At 37.0% G+C, this 20,779-nt stretch overlaps 1 protein-coding gene across 2 annotated transcripts in view; it reads left to right on the top strand.

Moving 5' to 3' along the window:
* The window catches only part of mesh (sushi domain containing 2 mesh), a 76,036-nt gene that overhangs the window by 47,673 nt on the left and 7,584 nt on the right, over positions 1 to 20,779 (top strand). Inside the window, exons 13-22 of one of the 2 annotated variants that reach the window (XM_067125926.1) lie at positions 41 to 173; positions 6,222 to 6,369; positions 7,359 to 7,547; positions 9,378 to 9,515; positions 10,080 to 10,216; positions 13,741 to 13,870; positions 14,422 to 14,557; positions 15,178 to 15,329; positions 16,764 to 16,946; positions 18,103 to 18,757. In XM_067125926.1, the coding sequence (XP_066982027.1) occupies positions 41 to 173; positions 6,222 to 6,369; positions 7,359 to 7,547; positions 9,378 to 9,515; positions 10,080 to 10,216; positions 13,741 to 13,870; positions 14,422 to 14,557; positions 15,178 to 15,329; positions 16,764 to 16,946; positions 18,103 to 18,665 (1,909 nt within the window). In that variant the 3' untranslated portion in view covers positions 18,666 to 18,757. Of the gene's footprint in view, positions 1 to 40; positions 174 to 6,221; positions 6,370 to 7,358; positions 7,548 to 9,377; positions 9,516 to 10,079; positions 10,217 to 13,740; positions 13,871 to 14,421; positions 14,558 to 15,177; positions 15,330 to 16,763; positions 16,947 to 18,102; positions 18,758 to 20,779 lie in introns of those variants that run through there. The other variant, XM_067125927.1, reaches the window with a different exon arrangement.

Here is a 20,779-nt window from a genome sequence, read left to right as displayed (position 1 = left end):
CAGAACCCAGAATCTTAACACTCCTCTTCTTCCCCAACAGCAAAGACGGTGCGGGTCAACAGTGCTGCTATGACAGAGATGGATACCTCATGATGACTGCTGATAAGATGTGGGGTGGCAATCCCCACAGGGCTCATAACCTCGGAAAGACGCCGTTCGACGAGGCTAATAAGGTAAAAGGCGTTCTCGTTGGGTAACTAGTCACTTGTTGAAACTGCAGGCATATTTTAGTCTGTATCACACACACAGATTCAATTTTAGACCTAGTGTAGAGGCTTCTCCCATAGTAAAAAGATAAGAGAGAACATTTACCTAAAAAAGAAAAGAATTTTAAGATAACTGACTTTTATAAGCATAAGGCAACAGGATCAACATATTCACCGATTTGTATGACATACTAATTTATAGAAATTATTACCACATCTGGGTATATTTTTTTTAGAAAACTGATGACTATTGTTGTTATGAACAATTCGAGTTAGTTAGCTTTCAGATACTTTCTACTATCCATAACTAAGGCGAAATTTACGTTTGTGTGTGTGTAAGCGCGCGCGCGAGAGAGAGAGAGAGATAATTTTTGATAACGAGGCACATTTATTGCATATTGGTGCTGCTGTTCAGCGAATCTGGTTGCTCTCGGCAGATAAAGGGGATCAGGGATCAATTGTGAATGTGAAAGATCTCTGTTGAAATACAACTTATGAAAAAGTGACAAACAAGAGACCATCCGTCGATGGTCCAAGTCATAACTGCTACTGTTAGGAAACAGAAACCTGCCACCACGAACCACTCTATCTGAAAGAGATAATGCTGGCAGAGGCAAACATCCACACCGCAGAACAGCATTCCAGTAAAGGACAGATAAATGACCTAAAACAGGTTGCATTGATTTTGTCACTGTTAAGATTATATGAGGCCTTACGAGACAATACCTAACTTTCGTGCGCATATGCTGAAACTTTCATTAGACGTTTCTCAAAAGTTAGATGAGAGCCAAAAGTTACACCTAGAATAGTTAAAGCTCCAGAGTCATTCAGCAAGTTCCATCCACCTGAAAGGGAGGATGAGGTGGGAAATCTGTGCGAGATCTACTAATCAAAAGTGTTTTCGTTTTACTGGAGTTCAGCCTCATATACCCCACCGACTACATTCCCTGATACGGCCCATGTCCCGATTGAGGCTGAGGGCAGCTTCATTTCTCATAAGTGGAGACTTTACTACACTCACAAGTGTTGCATTATCGGCATACTGAATAATCTTGTTTTCCAGGTCAAGAACCATACCACTTGTATACACTAAAAATAATAGTGGACCAAGAACACTGCCCCGTGGAACTCCAGACACAATAGGTCTTGGCTCACTAAAGTTCCCGTCCACAGCAACTCGCTGCTGCCTACCTGTAAGGAAATCTTGAAATAATACTAAAACATATCTACCCACTCCAAGATTCTGAAGTTTATAAATAAGTGCCTTGTTATTTACTAAACCGAAGGCAGAACTAAAATCTATTTGAATTATAGTCCAAGAGTATTAGTCAATTTTGACCCAAAACCTGGACATAGCTGGTAACAAGCTGATTTTTTCAGGATAGATGCAGGAACATACATAGAATGACATACTAAAAGTCCCCGGGTATCCCCCCTGTGCAACCTTGGAAATTCAAGCTGGCGTCCAAAATGGCTGTTATTTTCAATTTTTTTCATAACTTTGTTTCTAGACGAGATACAAACATAAACTTGGTGGCTATCCCTATGTTTTCAGGTATAAAATTATAATAGAATAGGTATTTAGAAGATCAACAGCTTGTAAGTAGCATAATCCAAGATGGCGCCCAATATTACCACCTTTTTTTGAATATTCTGAGCTTGAAAATACACATAGGCGTAGAAACCAAGGATGAAGAATAACGTAATTAGGAACAGTAGTCAGTAAGGAAATTGTAAAGTGTGATAATAGAAACTGAATGTATAATTACAGTATAATAATAAGATAATGTTATGCTCAGCATATTGCAAGTTTGCAATGTTCTGTGTTCTGGCTATACTGCTAGCGAAGAGGAAACACAGTATCTGAAGAGGAATGTATCCAGCATCTGCATAAGATCATTTCTCAACTATTGGACCAGGCAGCCAGCCAAAGCAGAACAGGAAAACTTTGGGTGCAATATATTCGGCAAGTGGCTCTTCTGCAGCATTTTATCAGAGCAGAAAGGACAGGAAACTGGAAAATGCATCTCGATTGTGTGAGGGAAATGATTCCCCACTTCCATGCAGCAGGGCATCTTAATTATGCCAAATCTGCTCGGTTGTACTTGCAACAAATGGAAAGACTAGACGAAACCATACCAGATGAAGAATACCGACTATTTACGGAGAAAGGTTACTTCACTATACGTCGTTGTGATTCTTTTTGGGGCGGCAACTTCTCTGATCAAACAATTGAGCAGTTCTTAATGAAATCACTGAAATGCTCTGGAGGAATGACTCACGGCCGAGGCATCACAGACAGTACTTTGACAAAGTGGGTGCATGCACTTCCTCTCTGTGCTCCTATATGTGATGCACTGGAACAGTTCACAGGTATTCATACTGGTACATCAGAACAACATAAAGACCTTCGCCAAAGTAGTATCACAAGAGATAACAAGGATCTCCATATCTTTATAGGATGGCTGCAAGCTCATCCACCTTTTACTGGATACAATCCAGATCATTTTAGTGTCTGTGGCCACAGGAATTGTCGCTGATACATCTGTGAATTGTGATAGTGCTGTAGATGTTGGTTGTAAGGCAGCATCTGAAATGTCAGGAAGAAGTTTACAAATATCATTCTACACCGCAATGACAAGGTGACTCCAATTGGTGCAAAGGATAGGACAGTTAAAATCAGGGGACAGCAGGTTGATGTTAATCCAACTCAATTATTTAATCGGATAACATGCATCCTGAATAACAGCTCAGAAATGGAAACTTTCTTATCCTATGAACTTGCTCCTCAACCACCTTCCCTCTTTAAAGATGGTATAATGCAAGCCAACTAAGAAGGCCCTGGGTGATGTCCTAAAATCATTTAGTGAGAATGCTAATTTGCCAGAGAATGGACTCTTTGTCTTGGATGGTGGTCATCTGCTTCAGTCAGTTGTTTGGCCACAACCATCTACATATGCAAGTGTCTGCCAGACTTACATCTCTTATGTCCTCAGACATTATGGAGCTCAATCTACAGTGGTTTTTGATGGATATGGCAATGTGACCTCCACAAAGGTTGCTGAACAGACACGGAGAGCCCAAAAGTGCATTTCTAGTGATATAATTTTTGAGGAAACTATGCCCACAACCACCAGTCAAACTGCATTCCTGGCCAACAGCAACAACAAAAAAGGCTCATTCAAATGCTTAGTGAAAAGATGCTGGCAGCCGGTGTACTAGTAAAACAAGCAGATGCTGATGCAGACAGGTTAATTGTTACAACAGCCCTAGCTGTAGCAGACACTGAACTGACTTCAGTTACCGTTGTTGGTACAGATACTGATTTGCTTGTCATGTTAGTTGCTCAAGCAAGCAGTTCTGCAGATATGTACATGTTATGTCGCAGCAATCCTATAACTGTTTTCAGCATACGGGAAATTCAGCATGCCATAGGAGGAACCAAAAATTATTTAATGCCTCTGCATGCAGTGACAGGTTGTGATACGGTGTCAGCAATTTATCGTCAGGGAAAGTCAAAAGCTTTCAAGATGGTACAAAAGAAAAATGAACACGGCTCTCTCGTTACATTTATGAAGAGTGGATGCACTCATGATGAAGTGAAGCAAGCTGGTGAAGACTTTATTCTGCAACTCTATGGTGCCAGTAATTATAGTTCTCTCAACGAGTACTGTCATGTATCTTACAAGAGAGCTATTGCTCGAAGTTCCTTAAGTTCAGAGTTCAACTTGGCCAGTTTACCACCAACAAGTGCTGCAGCAAAGCACCACTCTATCGCACATATCTTGCAGTACAGGAGTGGATGGGCAACAGTCTAAATCCAACAGAATGGGGATGGAGATTTCAAGATGGAACACTTGTTCCACTAGAAATGGACATTCCAGTTGCCCCTGAAAACCTTCTTACAATGGTTTCTTGTGGATGTAAGCCAGGGGATGCAGTAACATGATATGCAGCTGCAAGAAGCTAGGCCTATTTTGCACAGCAATGTGCAGCAAGTGCAACGGCCATTCATGCAATAACACTGCTCCACCTCTTAATATCAGTGATGAAGAGGAAGAGAAGGCACCAACTCTTGATGAAACATCACTAGAATATTAAAATATTGTATAATTGTTAACTTTATTATTATGGGATCAGAGTTTGTCAGCTTATATAATAAGCAGAATTATGCATATTATATAAATTGACAAACTTTGAACCCCATTATAATCAAATTAATTGTCTTCTTCAACCCCAAAATGTTTGGTCAGTTTTGTTAAAATTCTGGATAATATGATATGAAAACTTGTGCCTATCTTTGGTGCCACTTTGGACACCATCTTGCTTTTAGTTGTGTGAAATTTTCTGATCTTCTAGAAATATAATTTTATTTGATTGCTGCAGTAAACACGTTTAGATACCAAAAAAAAAAAAATATATTTTTTTGTACCTCGTCATGAAGCAAAGATATGCTTAAATTGAAAAAAAAATCATCAATTTTGGCCGCCATCTTGCTTTATATTAATTATAAGTTGTTGATCTTGTAGTTATATATTGTTTTAGATTCCTTCTACTTAAAAATATAGCAATAGACACCAAATTTTTGTTTGTATGTTGCCTACAAGCTAAGTTATGCTAAAAATTGGAAAATGACGGCCATTTTGGACGCCATCTTGAATTTCTAAGGTTGCACAAGGGGGATTCCTGGGGACTTTTAGTATGTGATTCTACACATAATTCTGCACCTATGCTGCAAAAATCAGCTTGTTACCAGCGATGTCCAGGTTAAAGCTAATACTCCTAGCCTATTACTGTGCACTCAAAACCCTTATCAAGGTTCCCTTGCAAATGGCATGTCAAGTCTAAAAGAGCATCGCAGGTACCTAACTGCTTCCTGTATGCATATCGACTATCAGCTAACAATCCTTTAGATTCAAGCTTTGGAGAGCACAGGGAGAACAGAGATCGGCCTGTAGTTACTGCAGTCTGCAAATATGCCACTCTTTGGAGCAGGCACTTACAGTATTACTAAGCTTGTGCTCATCTACAAAGATACTACGTCGACATAAAAATCTAAGAAGCACAAGCTTCATGAATATTCACCAGAATTAAGAAATATAATCAAAAGATCTGCCTGAGTAGAGTTCACTGAGCACGGGGCAACCTGTTGAGTCATCAGCAACCTCCCCCTGGTTCCCCCGGGTCTTAGCTTGGGTGGGGAGGTGCCTCAGGCGATGATTACACATGCATATATATAGGGTAATGTCATGTCCCTTGCCTCTGCCATTCGTGAACAACCTTTAGTCCTTTAAACTACTGAATATGATATCGGTATTTTTAGATAACATTTGCTTTTGATATGGGAACCTTAATTTGCATTAATTTCTTTACGTGCCGTATGTAACTAGATAATTCATATAGTTCTCAATACTGTGAATCTCTCTCTCTCTCTCTCTCTTTCTCTCTCTCTCTCACACAAAAGTATTGAGAAAATACCAACAGCATTTTCGCATCTTGGAAATTAATCTGTAAAGCCTTATTCTTCCAAAATATATATAATTCTCAGGGCTTAATTCTCAGCGTTTCTGTATGTATTTAATACCGCCGCAAGAGATGTTAAAAGCCCTAACCGTAGAGTTATTTGAACTGGAAATCTTCTCTAATTTTCGTAATTATTTAATTTCCGTTCCGTTTCTTCTTAATTCACTGATTAGTTCAAGTGCTTGCTCTCTTGCTTCACTTTCCCACTCCTTTAATCTTTTCTTCTGTTTCTTGATTTCTTTTCTATTTCTTTCTTATGTTTTTATTTTAAACCACTGCAATATTAGTTTCTCTTCGTCTTCCTCCCCTCCCCTACCCTCCCCAATTATTTCAATTTTTCCAACTGCTCTCCCGTATTTCCACCTTCTTCTCCCCATCTCTTCTTCTTCTTCTTCTTCTTCTTCTTCTTCTTCTTCTTCTTCTTCTTCTTCTTCTTCTTCTTCTTCTTCTTGTCATCATCCTGCATAACCGCGCCTGTCCTTCTGCGAACAGGTTCCAAGTTTGTCTCACTGGTACCATGACGTCATCCCGTTCTATACATGTTGCAAGTGGCAAGGGGAACAAGCTCCTGGTTGCGTCACCTTCAGGTTCGAACGAAGGGCTTCCCAGAACTGCGTGGGATACACGCCACCTTCGGCAGGTAAGCTTTCTATACGTGGACTTAACGCAGGTCTTTATAATCATGAGTTTATTTTGATGCGAGTCAGTGCAGATGGTTAGTAATTACTTTACATGTCTAACAATAACGGCAAAATCAGTGTCTTATTTTTCTAAATCACTTTGCTAGATTAGACTTTTAAATACTTTGGGAGCTATCTGAGATTCCTTGTTACATAATTGGAATTCCAAAATTCTAGACCACAATTTGTTCAGTTCTGAAAATGAATCATCCCATATATTGAAAACCTTATGGGCGAAAACGTGATTTTCATCTAAGCAACTAGATGATCTGTACAGTCTCTGCATCCTAGGAAAGTAAACACATACATACACGCACGTATTATATAAATTTACTTAATATACAAATTATCTGATCATACTTTTACCTTTCTATTTTCAGGCAGATTAGACACATGTATTGTACACCAATCTACTTACAAATTTATATATTTTGTTTCTTCTAACTTATAAACTGTTTATGTCCCTTTCTTTATAAACAATACATTCATAACATTTAACACTTTTTTTTCTCAATCGAATTCTCACCATCCATATTTACATTTTTATACAAATTTCCTTCTATAGCTGCATTTTTAATGATTTTATTTCTTGGTACACAAGCGAGTGAATGAATAAGGTTATTCTTGGTTATTTTGTTCATACTTGTTAAATTGGTTATTACTCCATTCATTTCTGAAATATTACCCAGTATTTTGGCAAAGTGCATTCTTTCCCTTCATTTCTGCAAATAAATTTCTTGCAAAATTCTTGCATTTTCTCTAAACAATTTTAAATCAGTCATTAAACTGTGTTTCTTACTCCCATTTAAGAAACGACAACTTACTTCTTTTATACTTCAGAATATTTGTCTTCATTTCCACACTGTAAGTTCATTCCTTTCTCTGGACTTCTCCTGAACGTCTCCCCATATTCGTACCTTGATGATCTTACTGTCTTCTCGATGCTCAGCTGCCGTGTTCGGCGACCCCCACATCTACACCTTCGACGACCTGGCCTACACGTTCAACGGCAAGGGAGAGTACGTCCTCGTCAGGGTAGACTCCATCAGGCATGTGCTCGACGTCCAAGGACGCTTCGAGCAGATAGACAAGAACTATTTGGGAGAAGCAAAGGGATCGATGCTGACAGCCATTGCAGGTCAGACTTGAAATTTCGGTCATCTCCAATTTCTGAGACTAAAGCTTTTCCAAGAGAGTCCAAACTTGAGAGAGAGAGAGAGAGAGAGAGAGAGAGAGAGAGAGAGAGAGAGAGAGAGAGAGAGAGAGATGATATGCGTGCATTCGTATATGATGTTACGTGTCCTTTTTGGCTGATGCTTCATACCTGGATTCCGGGTATCTAGTATCTGTGCAATGTTCCCGGATACCAGGTTTATGGAATTTAGCCGACTATCTCCGCTACATTTATTCCGACTTTCTATTTGTGGTTTAATTCTGGATTCAGGTGTTAGTGTCTGTGATACATTCCTGGATTCTGGCTATGTAGAACATAGCCAGGTGTACGCTAGATGTTCGGAATTTCAGGCATATAGAATTTATCGTGTATCGCTGGATGCATAGTATATGATATATTACCGATTACACGGTTCCGACGGTCTATTTGTGATTTGATTCCTGGACTGTGGGTGTTAGTTCAGTGCTATATTCCTGCCAAAAGGCCGAATGCTCGAACTGTCCTCTATCTGCTTTACATTCTTGGATTCCAGGAATGTAGAACTTAGCCAGGGGTAAGCTAGATGTCCGGATGTATACCTATTTTGCTAGACTTCCCGGTATTTATATATATATATATATATATATATATATATATATATATATATATATATATATATATATATATATATATATATATATATATATATATATATATATATATACATACATATATACATATATATATATATATATATATATATATATATATATATATATATATATATATATATATATATATATATATATATATATATATATATATATATATATATATATATATATATATATATATATATATATATATATATATAGCATATAGTATAGCTGGTCATATACTAAAGGTATGCATTTAAAGCAAACTCATTCTCCCTGACCCTATAGCTGGAAAGTTTTACTATTTTGCTTGTTCAGCAACCAATTTGTTCTGGTTGTATTTCAGTTCCTTCGAAAAATTACAATGGACTGTTCCTTACTCGGTTGCTATAATTTCATCCTGCTTAATTTGTTTCGTTTTAGGGCTGTCTTCCGTGTATGCTAACGTTTATTCATGATCTCTCTGAGGATATTATTCATAAATTTATTTATCAAAAGTATACAGTTTTCAATCTACGGAGGTTTTCTTTATCTTGATGATTTCAAGACAAATCACAAATCAAAACACATAGTCTAAAAGTAGTAGATTATTGTACTTTGAAAAAATTTATTTTGAATTTTTTCGATAGCTCATGTAATTTAGAAGCCACAACAGAAAAATGCATTCAGGAATGCACAACAGATACTAAACACCCAGAATCTGGGAATGTAATACATAAAAGGAATCCTGAAACCAGGTAAACAACAAAGCCACCTACTTGGATTCCTGAATCTGGGTAAGCAGCCAAACCGATTTTTTTTGGTTTTAGCTGCCCTGGAAAAATTTTCTGTGTATGATGAAATAGCAACGTGTATCCTGGCATGATATGTTTCAATGTACACACTGATGGACTTTGGTATCACACTCCAATTTTAGAATTATTGCCGTTCAGTCCCGGGTCAGCTTCTTCCCCTACTGCATAAGTTAAAAGAATGAATGTTGTGTAAGATTTGGGACGATATATATCGTCCCTTGGGTCTGGAATTCCCACTCTTCCCACTCTCATATAACCGCCGTGTTTGACGATCTGGGTACACAAATATTAATCTAAGTCCCGAAATGTTTAAATTTCTCTCGAAGGAGGATGACCTCTAAAATTGCTTTCTCTCCAACCAACAGCCCGTGACAATGTTTCTTCAGTCGTCGAGATCAGAAGGCGACCCTCTGATGCCATTTGGAGGTACCACTTGGATGTCATCGTGGATGGTGAACGAGTCTATTTCGACAGATATTCGCAGAAGATCCAGCAGTTCAGAGGTAAGACTTTCGTTCGGATGAGGAGGAAATTAGAAAATGTAAGAGAAAACTTGGTATGTGATTCCATGCTTGATGTATATTGATAAAACCAACACACGGAAAAATACAGTACTCAAGAAAAGAAGGTGAAACTGATTTTCTGAAAAGTAATAAACCATCAAGTGTGTAATGAAATATTTTTTGGTGCGGAAACACTGGGGAGAGAGCTCTCGAAGTGAAATAAACAGAGAGAGAGAGAGAGAGAGAGAGAGAGAGAGAGAGAGAGAGAGAGAGAGAGAGAGATTAGCATGTCCTAAAGACTGCCGCTTTTGTAGGTAAAAAAAGAAAGAATAGAGATATTTTGGGACGATGTTAATACAAAATGTATGATACAAAATTTGCGATTACATCTTCCTTTTTTCTGAAATGAGAATAACTTCATTAATGTCAGCAACCACTGAAATAGAATAAGCCAGAAATGATCCAATTTGGATAACCTTAGTAACTTAAATGAAGTCATTCTAGAAAAAGCGTTGGCGTGACTATCGACAGAACCTTGCTTACTCTACCTAAATGCATTTTCAGAATGCGTCGTGTACACCCCCAGCAACATTCTCAACCAGAGTCACGTGATCGTCATGTTTTCCTCCGGCGCTGGCGTAGAAGTGATGGAGAACAAAGGTTTCCTCGGAGGGAGGGTTTACTTACCTCTCTCGTTTGCAGTAAGTAACCGCTTTTGGCTGATGAACGCTCCTTCTTTATTAGACTCATAAGAATCTCCAGGAAGACAAAATTGATGGGGGCTCTAATAAAGGGACTATTTGCTTCTTTTGTTTTTATTTCACTGTCTCTGTCTGGGTACACTTTTTTTTTTTTTTTTCCTTTGCCTAAGCTTGGCAGTGTTTCTTATCTTTTCTGGGCGTGAATCTCCTAATGTTTCTGGACTTCTAGGAACCGTTTAACTCAATTAGAATGATTCTCTACAAGCCCATTGTGACTAAGTTTCCATCCACAGTAAAACAAGGTATTTCTTTGGAATTTTCAAAACATTCGTATTTCCATCCTTAGGCACACTCTTAATACTTCTAGAACGGTGATGTTGAAGAAAATATATTTGGTCTCACAATTCTCCTTATGATATGGAGGACAAATAAGTGATTTATGCTGCAGGCAAAAATTCCCAGCTAATCCAGACACGAACAGGTTATACAGTCTTTACTGAGAATAAATGTCGCTTTTAGTCTTTTCCTGATATGGATACAAGACTGACAAGTCTTTCTTTTTAAAGTGAAATGCATGACTATTAATAGCCCAATAAAACCCACAAGCCAGATATCAAGCACAATAAAAACAATTAATATATGATGTGAAGTTTGGAAACGTTGAATACAACAAGTAATTATTATATTGCTTGAGATATGTCGGCAAGGTGTACTTCTATAGAAACTAATGTTGTCTGTTTGTCTGTCTGTCTCCCTGTCTACCTGTGTCGTTATCTTCGGCATGAACTAAATGTTCATCGGAGAGAGTTTCCTGGAAATGTTTGAAAAATGTTTTTCCTTTCTGTAATTTCAAACTTCAGAAAAACAAAAGGGCGAACGACTGTATTATTTGAAACTCCTATGGCATCATCGACTTCATCGAATTTCTGCTACAACTAAAATTTCACCAGCTTCAATTCTTGACATCAACTCTGAACGCTTGGAAATCTTCAAAATGTTTTATCATATTTCAGATTCTAATTATTCACTTCATATCATGTGGATATTAATTTTTAATTTAGATACCTTGTGAATTTTCTGTTACATTTCCATGCTGATGGAATTCAGACTTTATATTTCGGATTTACTATAATTGTTGTTGACTCCCAGTTTCAGATTAAATTTGTGTATGGAAACACAATGCTATAACAATCAAATTCTAAAACATTAAGTTCAAAATTCTTTCATTACACTAAATAATCCTTAGACAGGCAAGCACACATGCCACAGAAGAACACACTTACACGTGTACTGACACTTACATGCAATCGCTAACAGACACATTCACACACACACACACAAAGAAGTCAGAGAAGATTAAAAAAAAGCTCTTTAATGAAATGTCAAGGACAAATGAAGTGTGTTATACTCATTTTAGGTAATGGGAAATATTGGTGATGGCATCGCTCGAGGAAAAAATGAAAACCTACAGATTTCGTTAAAATTTGTTTATAGATGTATCGAACATTTTTTTTTTTTTTTGTGAAATATCACCAGTCACTTTGAAATAAATACGAGCAAGTCCGTTACTCTTCTGGTCAAAGAAGTAAGGAATTAAAATTGCAAATTAAAGATGTGAGAATTCGGTTTTAATTACTCATGAAACTTAGACTAACCTCATCCTGATTTTGCTACTTCGTGAGTTGTACCAACGTTATAGTAAATTTAGTAAGCAGAGAAATTTATGAATGAAAACACAGACAAAAGAATGAATTATTGATCAGGCGAGTACATAAACAAAAAAATGCTGGTCAAACAGTGACTTTTATATACTGGTACTGCATAAATAATGGCAAGGTAAAGTAACACTATCTTAAAGGGTATATTCCACCTCGTGGGTTTTTGCATGTATGAGGGGAGAGAGAGAGAGAGAGAGAGAGAGAGGATTTCAGCGTATTCGTAAGTGAATATGTGTGTGTGTGTGTGTGTGTGTGTGTGTGTGAGAGAGAGAGAGAGAGAGAGAGAGAGAGAGAGAGAGAGAGAGAGAGAGAAAGGCTTTGTATATGAGAGAGCGAGAGTGGAATTTTATGTGCGTATGTGTATGTGGGTGTTTGTGTGTGTGTATGAGAGAGAGAGAGAGAGAGAGAGAGAGAGAGAGAGAGAGAGAGAGAGACCCAATCTATTCTCTGTCAGCTCTTGAGATATTTGGCCACGGAGTTCCTGGCTGAGAGGCATTTCGCACACTCTTGTTGACAAGAAGAAAATGATCCCAAGTCGCCAGATCCCTTCGAACTGGAGCTTTTTTTTCTTTCTTTGACTGCTTGATAAAACTTGTCTCTATAGTTTTTGTTAGGTCTGTCTTCCATTTTAAGCTTTAAACGGCAATTTTTTTACGAGTAAAGTGTTTTTAATTTTTAAATGCACTTAGTGTCATTTCATTTGTAGGTAAATTTTGCTTTAATGTGTTTACGTGCAACTTACACGTATTGGTTTCATGTTGTTGTGTGTCTGCTTTATATGCACGTCCGAACAGTTTCGTGAACATGTATGGAGCTCTTTCACAGCTTTGGTTATAATGAGAAATTTTGGTCTTTTTGGCTCTTCTCTTAACAATGATTAAGCCATGAGTACTCAAGTACTTTTATTCTATCACGAGATCATGACACTGTGGAATACAGATGTCCATGCAGAAATAAAAGAAGTTTTCTTATAAGATTATATCAGTTGATACTGCAGAGGATCTACTATTTAAGAGGACATCACTGCTAGGAACGTTTATTAAAATTTAAATGCCCCCTCTCTCAGTATTAACATTCTGTCAAGTGTATCAGCAAATTGTGCGTGCATGTTGTCAGTAAAGAACATTTATAACAGATATTGCCGTCAGTCGGGTTTCCTGTTTCCTCTCGGCCAGATTATACCTCGGAATGATTTGCTATTCCCTAGCTATTAGAGCGTATCTGGAATAACAACCGGAGTGCTACGGTAGCTATTGAAAGAGACACCTATCAAAATAGTGAAACTTATCAAAATATTTCATTATTTCTTTGAGATATTAGTTCTTAGCTTCATAGAATGAAGTACATATCTGGCTAAAGGTAGCTGTAGAAAATGCCTGACGCTTCTGCCTAAGAGCAAAACGTTGCCCTTTTCCAAGCTTTGAGTACATATTATATATATATATACACTAGACAAATCTTTCATGTCGAAACAGCTTATTGGGTCAGTAAGTTGTTACAATCGAGTATTTAAGAGTTTAGTAACTGTTAAATTTCATTGTGAAAAACCATTCCTGATTATGACTTAGAATTAAAAAAAAATTATTGATCTTTTTAAAGGCTTGAGTGCATAATATAGATACTGCAAAATGTTTCCTTCTCCAAGCAGCTTATTTTGATATGAAGTGGTTGTAACTCTAGGCATTAAAGAGTTTAGCAACTGTCAAATTCATTGTGGAAAACCATGCCTTATTGTGCAAGCCGGAATTAAAATGAAAAATATTATTGGAAATTTGAGTTCCATTGAAAACCTGTCTTTCTGGCCAGAACATCACGAGAGGGTTATTCGGCAACTGGACCTTCCTGAAATCGGACGACCTCGTCACCCCGGACGGAACCTACATAGAAACACCCATGGAAGGGACCGCCGAAAATCTGTACAAGTGGGGAATGGAATGTAAGTCAAGGTTTTTTTTTTTGTTCTGTTTTTGTTTTTCTGTATAGATATAGAGAACAGCATGAAGGTGAATAGCTCAGTAACAGCGTGTTTCTATTTTGGATGATTCAGATGTACCACGTGCACACAGATATATATATGTATATATATATATATATATATATATATATATATATATATATATATATATATATATATATGTGTGTGTGTGTGTATATATATATATATGTGTATATATATATATATATATATATATATATATATATATATATACACATGTATATGAATATACTGCATATTATATATATATATATAATATATATATATATATATATATATATATATATATATATATATATATATATATATATTGTGTGTGTGTGTATGTATAAACGCTTTCTTAGCATTTTTATATAATGATGCTTGGATACAGTATTCGCACTTTATGTGCATATACTTGATGAGGGATACCTTCGTAGTCCTAAGCTTACATTGTTGGAAGAAGGACACTCTTTACATTGTTTTAATAATCCTCTCTTTTCGCCAATCAGGGGTTTTGGAAGACAAAGACCAGCCGTTCAAGGGCAAATCGCTCTTCAAGCACGAGAACTGGAGGTCCAGTAACTACTATTACGACAAAGACTTTGTTCCCGAGTTCGAAAACATGCCCATACTCTCTGAGAACGCGTAAGTACACAATTGAAAGTTCCTGTGGGTGCATCCACACTGCAGTAAAACATTTGATAAACATACGTTGTTAACTTTCCGCTTATACATAAGAAAACAGGTTGAAAACAACCCAGCAACCGTAAGTGGAGAATGAATCTTTGGTCAGCACGGATAATAATGGATTGGAACATGAAATTTAGGTTAAAGGCCAAGTGCTGGGACCTATGAGGTCATTCAGCATTGAAAGGGAATAGAGATTAAAAAGGTTTTAAAGGCTTAACAGGAGGAAAACATCGCAGTTGCACTATGAAACAAATGTTAGGAGAGGGCGGCAAGTAAGATTGAAGAAAGAGAATATGAACGGAGGTACAGGAAAAGGAATGAAAGGGGCTGAAGCTATGGATCGGAGGGATGCAGCAAAGACCCTTAAATGAAGCCTACAACTCATTTGTGATTGTTTATGCGATAAGTTACTGACGTGTGTTTATGGCATTTTTTACTGCTGTCTAAACGCACCCATACTTACCAAAATCAACATTATTCCCAGTACTTACCGAATGCGCATACGTAATTGAATCTTCCTCCATGACAACAGCAATGCTACTTCTCTTAATCTCATCTGTCTTCCTTTGAAACAGCACAACACCAATATCGGAGATCAACACGGTCTGTGGCGACTCTTACCAATGTTACTTCGACTTCGTGGTGACTCTCAGGAGGGACTTCGCCGTCATGACCAAGTATTATCAGGATCAGTTCGTCAACATCAAGTCTCAAGGTCTCATACGAGGTATGGAAGCTTGAATTTCAAATCAGTGGCCTTTTTGGGCTTGTTCCATCTGAATAGGGTTCTTCTTCTGAATAGTGATAGTACTAATAATAAGGTTTACTGACCTGTAAGGACCGAGAGATCTGATCTATGGAAGTAGAAAAGATGACATCCAACCGATGAACCAACGTGTAGAATTGGCCTTAGTTACTGAACTGAAGTAATTATCGTTTGGACAGACATGAACTGTTGTAGAAGTGAGGTTGCATGTCACCAAAACAGCATAAAACAAAAAATAAAAAAAAGAAGGATGAATAAATAACTTAAAAAAATATAGCTTCTGGTTTATGAGGAGGGAATGGCTTTAGTAAGAAAAACAACCGATTTAAGCACATTACCGTATTAACAGAAGTGAAATCTTTAATATATGACATGATTTATCTGTAAAAACAAATATTAGGATATTAATAACTAATTCACAAGGAATGATTTAGTTTATTGTTGACTGAATATTTTAAAAATGATTTCACCATTGTGTTCAGGCAGATTAAACGACCTTTAAAATGTTGAGCTGACTTTCAACACAAGTGGAAAGTCTGATTTACAGAGAGAATCTGATCTGGGGAAGTGGAGTAACTTACTTATTAACTGACTTGTAAAATTTACTAAAGCCAATGAGCTTCTCTTGAGCTTTTTTTTTTTGGCCTGTCCCCTTCTCCGACCTTAGAAAATGAATTATTAAACCTTCTGCAAAGATCGGGATAATCAATATTATAAGATTACATTGGTATATTTTGGTATATTTTTCCATTTGAAGTTATAAGCATGCATACACCGACACATTAATGATATATGTACAGTATATGTACATATTTTCAATATAAATCTTAACGTATATAATACATATTTATACATATATGCATTATATATATAATATATATATATATATTTATATATAATATATATGTATATATATATATATATATATATATATATATATATATATATATATATATATATATATATATATATATATATATATATATATATATATATATATATATATATATATATATATATATATATATATATATATATATATATATATATATATTATATATATATATTGTGTGTGTGTGAGTGTGCAGAGGTGCCACCAGGTAAACTGAAACCTAGGGGTTAAATCATGACCGGTTTCACCTTTATATCTGAGGCATTTTCAGGGTAATGATACATACTGGTAGAAAATCACAATGTATAAGCTAAGGGGGCAGTGCAAACGAACATAGAGACCATTGAAAACCAAATATTCCCACCTGGTAGTTGCATAGAGAGAGTGGAAGGATTCTTAAGCTAGTTATATAATGGATGTTAGCAATGCCACAACACATAATCAGTAATGTCTTTCAAAAATCCTTTTTGTTTGCGAAACCTAACCTAAGTCCTATTCCGCAGTGATTTCTTGCGGTGCCCTTCCAACGCCTCCCCACGGCAGGAAGTCGACCTTCAACTTCTTGAGCGGTGCTGAGGTCAAGTTCGACTGCGACCCCGGCTATGTCCTTCTCGGGGAACAGAGGAGGTGGTGCTACGCGTCCGGAGATTGGAACTGGCCCGAGAACGGAGAAGCTCTTTGTGTCAGTAAGTATATACAAGAGTTTGTCAAGTCAAATACTAAAACTTTGTTTCGTTTATGATTGTTGGGATTTTTGTGGCATATCTAAAGTTGATTTAACGTTTCTTTCTTCACGGGGTTAGTTTTGGATTCGAAGTCAACGAAATGACAGAATATTCTCGATTATTTCAGTATGTCTAATGTTTCTAAATTAGATGCCTCATTTCGTTACTTTTTGAAAGGTGATAATCTTAATCCATTCCCCCACAAGAGAGAGAGAGAGAGAGAGAGAGAGAGAGAGAGAGAGAGAGAGAGAGAGAGAGAGAGAGAGAGAGAGAGAGAATTTAAATGCAAAGTTGGCAAATACCATAAAATGAAGAAATAAGATTAGTTATTTGTCTTAGTTTATTTTCCAGTCCCTAGCAAAGATCACGATAATTTCAAAAGTATCTAGACTAAAATATTTTATTTACGTTCCTTTGATCCTCGATTGCCCTTTGGCAGGTTTCGTTTTGTTTGAATGATCTGAAATGGAAATCACCTCACCGACGGTTATTTTTCGTCTGAGAAATTTATTTAATGCACAGAGGTCTTAGTCTCCTTTTTAATTTCATTCTATTATTTCAGTTCATTTTGTGGAATAAAGTTTATTGATAACCGATTCCATTTGAAAAATGAGAAAAAGGTTAAATTTCCTTTCAATTTTATTGTAACTGAATGGCTGCTTTGTTTATGTCTGTGTTTTTGAAAGCTTGGAATAATTTGCTTCGCTTTTCTGGGACTCTGATGATTTGCTGCCTCTGAAATAAGTAGGTTCCAATGAATGATTTCTCTTCCACGCCCAAACCTTTTTCTCATGACCCTACTCTTCCTCGTCGCGTGCTTGCAAAAGTGGAACAGCACCGGGCACTCAAAAATCAACAATGACTAGTCAAATCTTTTATTTTACCTGACGCCTGGAATTTGATCTCAGTTTCTCTTGGAACATTCTTGCACAGAAAACAACAACATGCACATGCATTCTTCCGTCAAATTAATCCTTTCAGTTGGATAGGCCAAAAGTCAAAATCACCTCTGCGACTGGTGGTGTGGGCGAGAGGGGAAAAGGTGCGGGCGCGGATGAGGCCACAAATATTCTGGAAGAGCCGTAAACATGAAACCTCTCTCTCCCTCCCAATGCAGCTGAGACAGAGTACATGACGATGCAGCAGGGTATCACTGCAGGGACAGTTCTGGCCGTTCTCATTCCCATTCTGATCGCCATACTGTGTTTCACCTCGTACCAACGGGGCAAAAAGAAAGAGTACCTCGACTCGCAGCGTTCAGCGGTCCGGAACTCCGGCAAACAACGGTTCTCCTTCGTCCAGACCCGCTCCCGTACCCCATCACCAAAGGACCTCTCGTCCACCACCCCATCGCACAAGGATTCGGTAGAGACTACACACCTTGCTTGGGAAAACCCTCCGCCTGTTCCTCCTAGGGCTAATGAGCTTCGTTTAGGGCACTCAGACAGCCCCAGTGCAAGCGACGATGGGTCTTTGACCTACCCGTCCAGCGACTCGGGAAGACATAGCTTCCAGAATGGGAAAAAAGTCAGAAAGGCACGAGTGGACCCGGGCAGGTCGCCCCAGAATTTTGATGGGGAATACTACACCAACGAACCGGTGGATGACAAACCTGTAGTTTTCCAAAATGTCCTTTGGGATATTGAGCAGCCTTCAGTTAGCAAACAGTCTGCGGTCTAATAAAAAAAAGGCGAAAAGAAAAACAGACTCCCTATGAACATTTTTCAGTACTATCATTATATAAGATTAGAATTAAAATGTATCTAGTCTAATTTTAGTTCATTAATAAGAAATGCAGTATTTCTTAGGTACTGTCTTTTGGATAAACTTGAAATAGTCAATTTTCAAACGAGCAAGTTTGGCTTAGAATTTGGCGAAAGTGACTGAGGAAGAGACAACAACAACAACAATATAAATAATAATAATAATAATAATAATAATAATAATAATAATAATAATAATAATAATAATAATAATAATAATAAATAATAATAATAATAATAATAATAATAATAATTCAAGGATAACACAATTATGTTGGGCCATTGTGTAAAATACTGCTTCGTTTTTCTTTTGAATTACATGCAACTGAAGACTCACAGCAGTTCAGCTGTGTGGAGAAAAAATTAAGTTTTTCAAATCTCGTATTGTGGAGAGAATATTGCATAAAGAAGGTGAGTAGGCAGGGAACGGAGTAGGTGTGACCTCTTGCTGCACACTATCCCTTTAAAATACTCGCTCCTTCTTTTTCTCTCTCCTTTTCTCCCTCTGCGTCCTCGTCCTCACGGCCATTCCCCGGAAACTTTGAAAACTCTGACAAAATCCAATTAAAGCGTAACTTACCCTGATCAGCAGGAACAGAAAATTAAATGGTTTTTGTGCTTAGGTATGCCAAAGGAGACGCCAAAGCACCTTAACAGTTTTTGAATTCCTCTCGAAGAAGAATTCCGTTGCGTCAGGCCGTTACTAGTTGGGCTCCTCTCACAACACCTACGCAAAGTACGGCCGTCGCTACCCAAGTTCCTTCCTTACCTTTAAAAAAATACTTGTGTTTCTGCCTTTTGTTTCTGTTGGCATAGACACTCAAAACGAACTGTTATGCTTTGAGCCTCCAGGGATAAAAGAATCAGGTTAACCGTAAAAGATTGATGAAGGTTCAGCCATTTACCACCGTGGGTAGCTGCACACTTGGCAAATGAATTTCACCAGCAAACAAAGCTGTTCTTAGCGTAGGTGCTATATCAGCTTACAATGGTAACTCAACATAGACCAACTTCACGTTGTATAAATGACAAACAGTATTTCAGTTCTGTGCTCCTTTTATTAATTCTATTTCAGAGCCTTCATACGCAATTTATGAACTGCATTTACGTGTTCGTTTGTCTTTAGATCATTATAATCAGCACAGAAAAATGCAATTGCATAAGAGGTAGCTGATGAAGAACGTTTTTTTTTTTACCTTTGAAGAAACACGATATATATATGAGAATAAGAAAAATTTATTTTTACTTTTCTTGTTTATAAATACAAAATGCTCTTTAAAAAATTAATGCGAGGCCTTTACCTTTCATCAACTATGTCGCCAGTCTAGGGGTGATAATCTAGAAGACTTAAACAGCTTTAAAAAGTGGATAATGATAAATAAAAAATTGTGATTCTCACAACTTTTACTTGTTATGCTGCTTCCTAAATTTTAAATGGATTTTCTCAAATTTTAATTTTTATGCTACTTCATAAATTTTAAATGCATTTGCATAGTGTCAACCAGTGAGCAACAGTTAGAGCTGTCCTGACTTTTGCCCAAAGTTTCTTATCAAGACGGAATAGAGGAGTCACCCGTCAATACTCAGTTCTCCAGTTTTCTATGAAATAGAATTACACTTCTTAGAAAACCTGAATTAATGGTGAACCCTGGCATTTTTAAAGCTACAGTAATGTTGGATTAAAAAGTAGCTGTTTCCTTTTGTGATAAGTTGCACACCTGGACGGTAATAAAAATGAGAATATTTTAGTAATGCCAAAAGTTGATAGTAACAGACTAAAAAATTTTCTTTCCCAGTCGCCTTTGAGTTTTTTGACCTTTTCTCGGAAAGTGCTGTTATTTACTGTTTAAACATTTTTCTTATCCTTGAATTTTTCTAACCCAAAGCTGCTGTAAATAAGAAAACAGTTAGTAATTTCCTGGATGGTGTTTTTCATAACATTAAGGCGTGATTTAAATGTTAGTTTTCCTTGTTGAGCTTACTTTTGTAAAGTGTTTGTCTCTTTATCAAATCTATGGGAACGGATATGTA

Source organism: Macrobrachium rosenbergii, chromosome 23, assembly GCF_040412425.1.
Source record: "Macrobrachium rosenbergii isolate ZJJX-2024 chromosome 23, ASM4041242v1, whole genome shotgun sequence".
In the NCBI taxonomy this organism is placed as follows: Eukaryota; Metazoa; Arthropoda; class Malacostraca; order Decapoda; family Palaemonidae; genus Macrobrachium; species Macrobrachium rosenbergii.
Note: the sequence above shows the minus strand (reverse complement) of the source record. Positions and strands in the feature narration are given on the sequence as shown.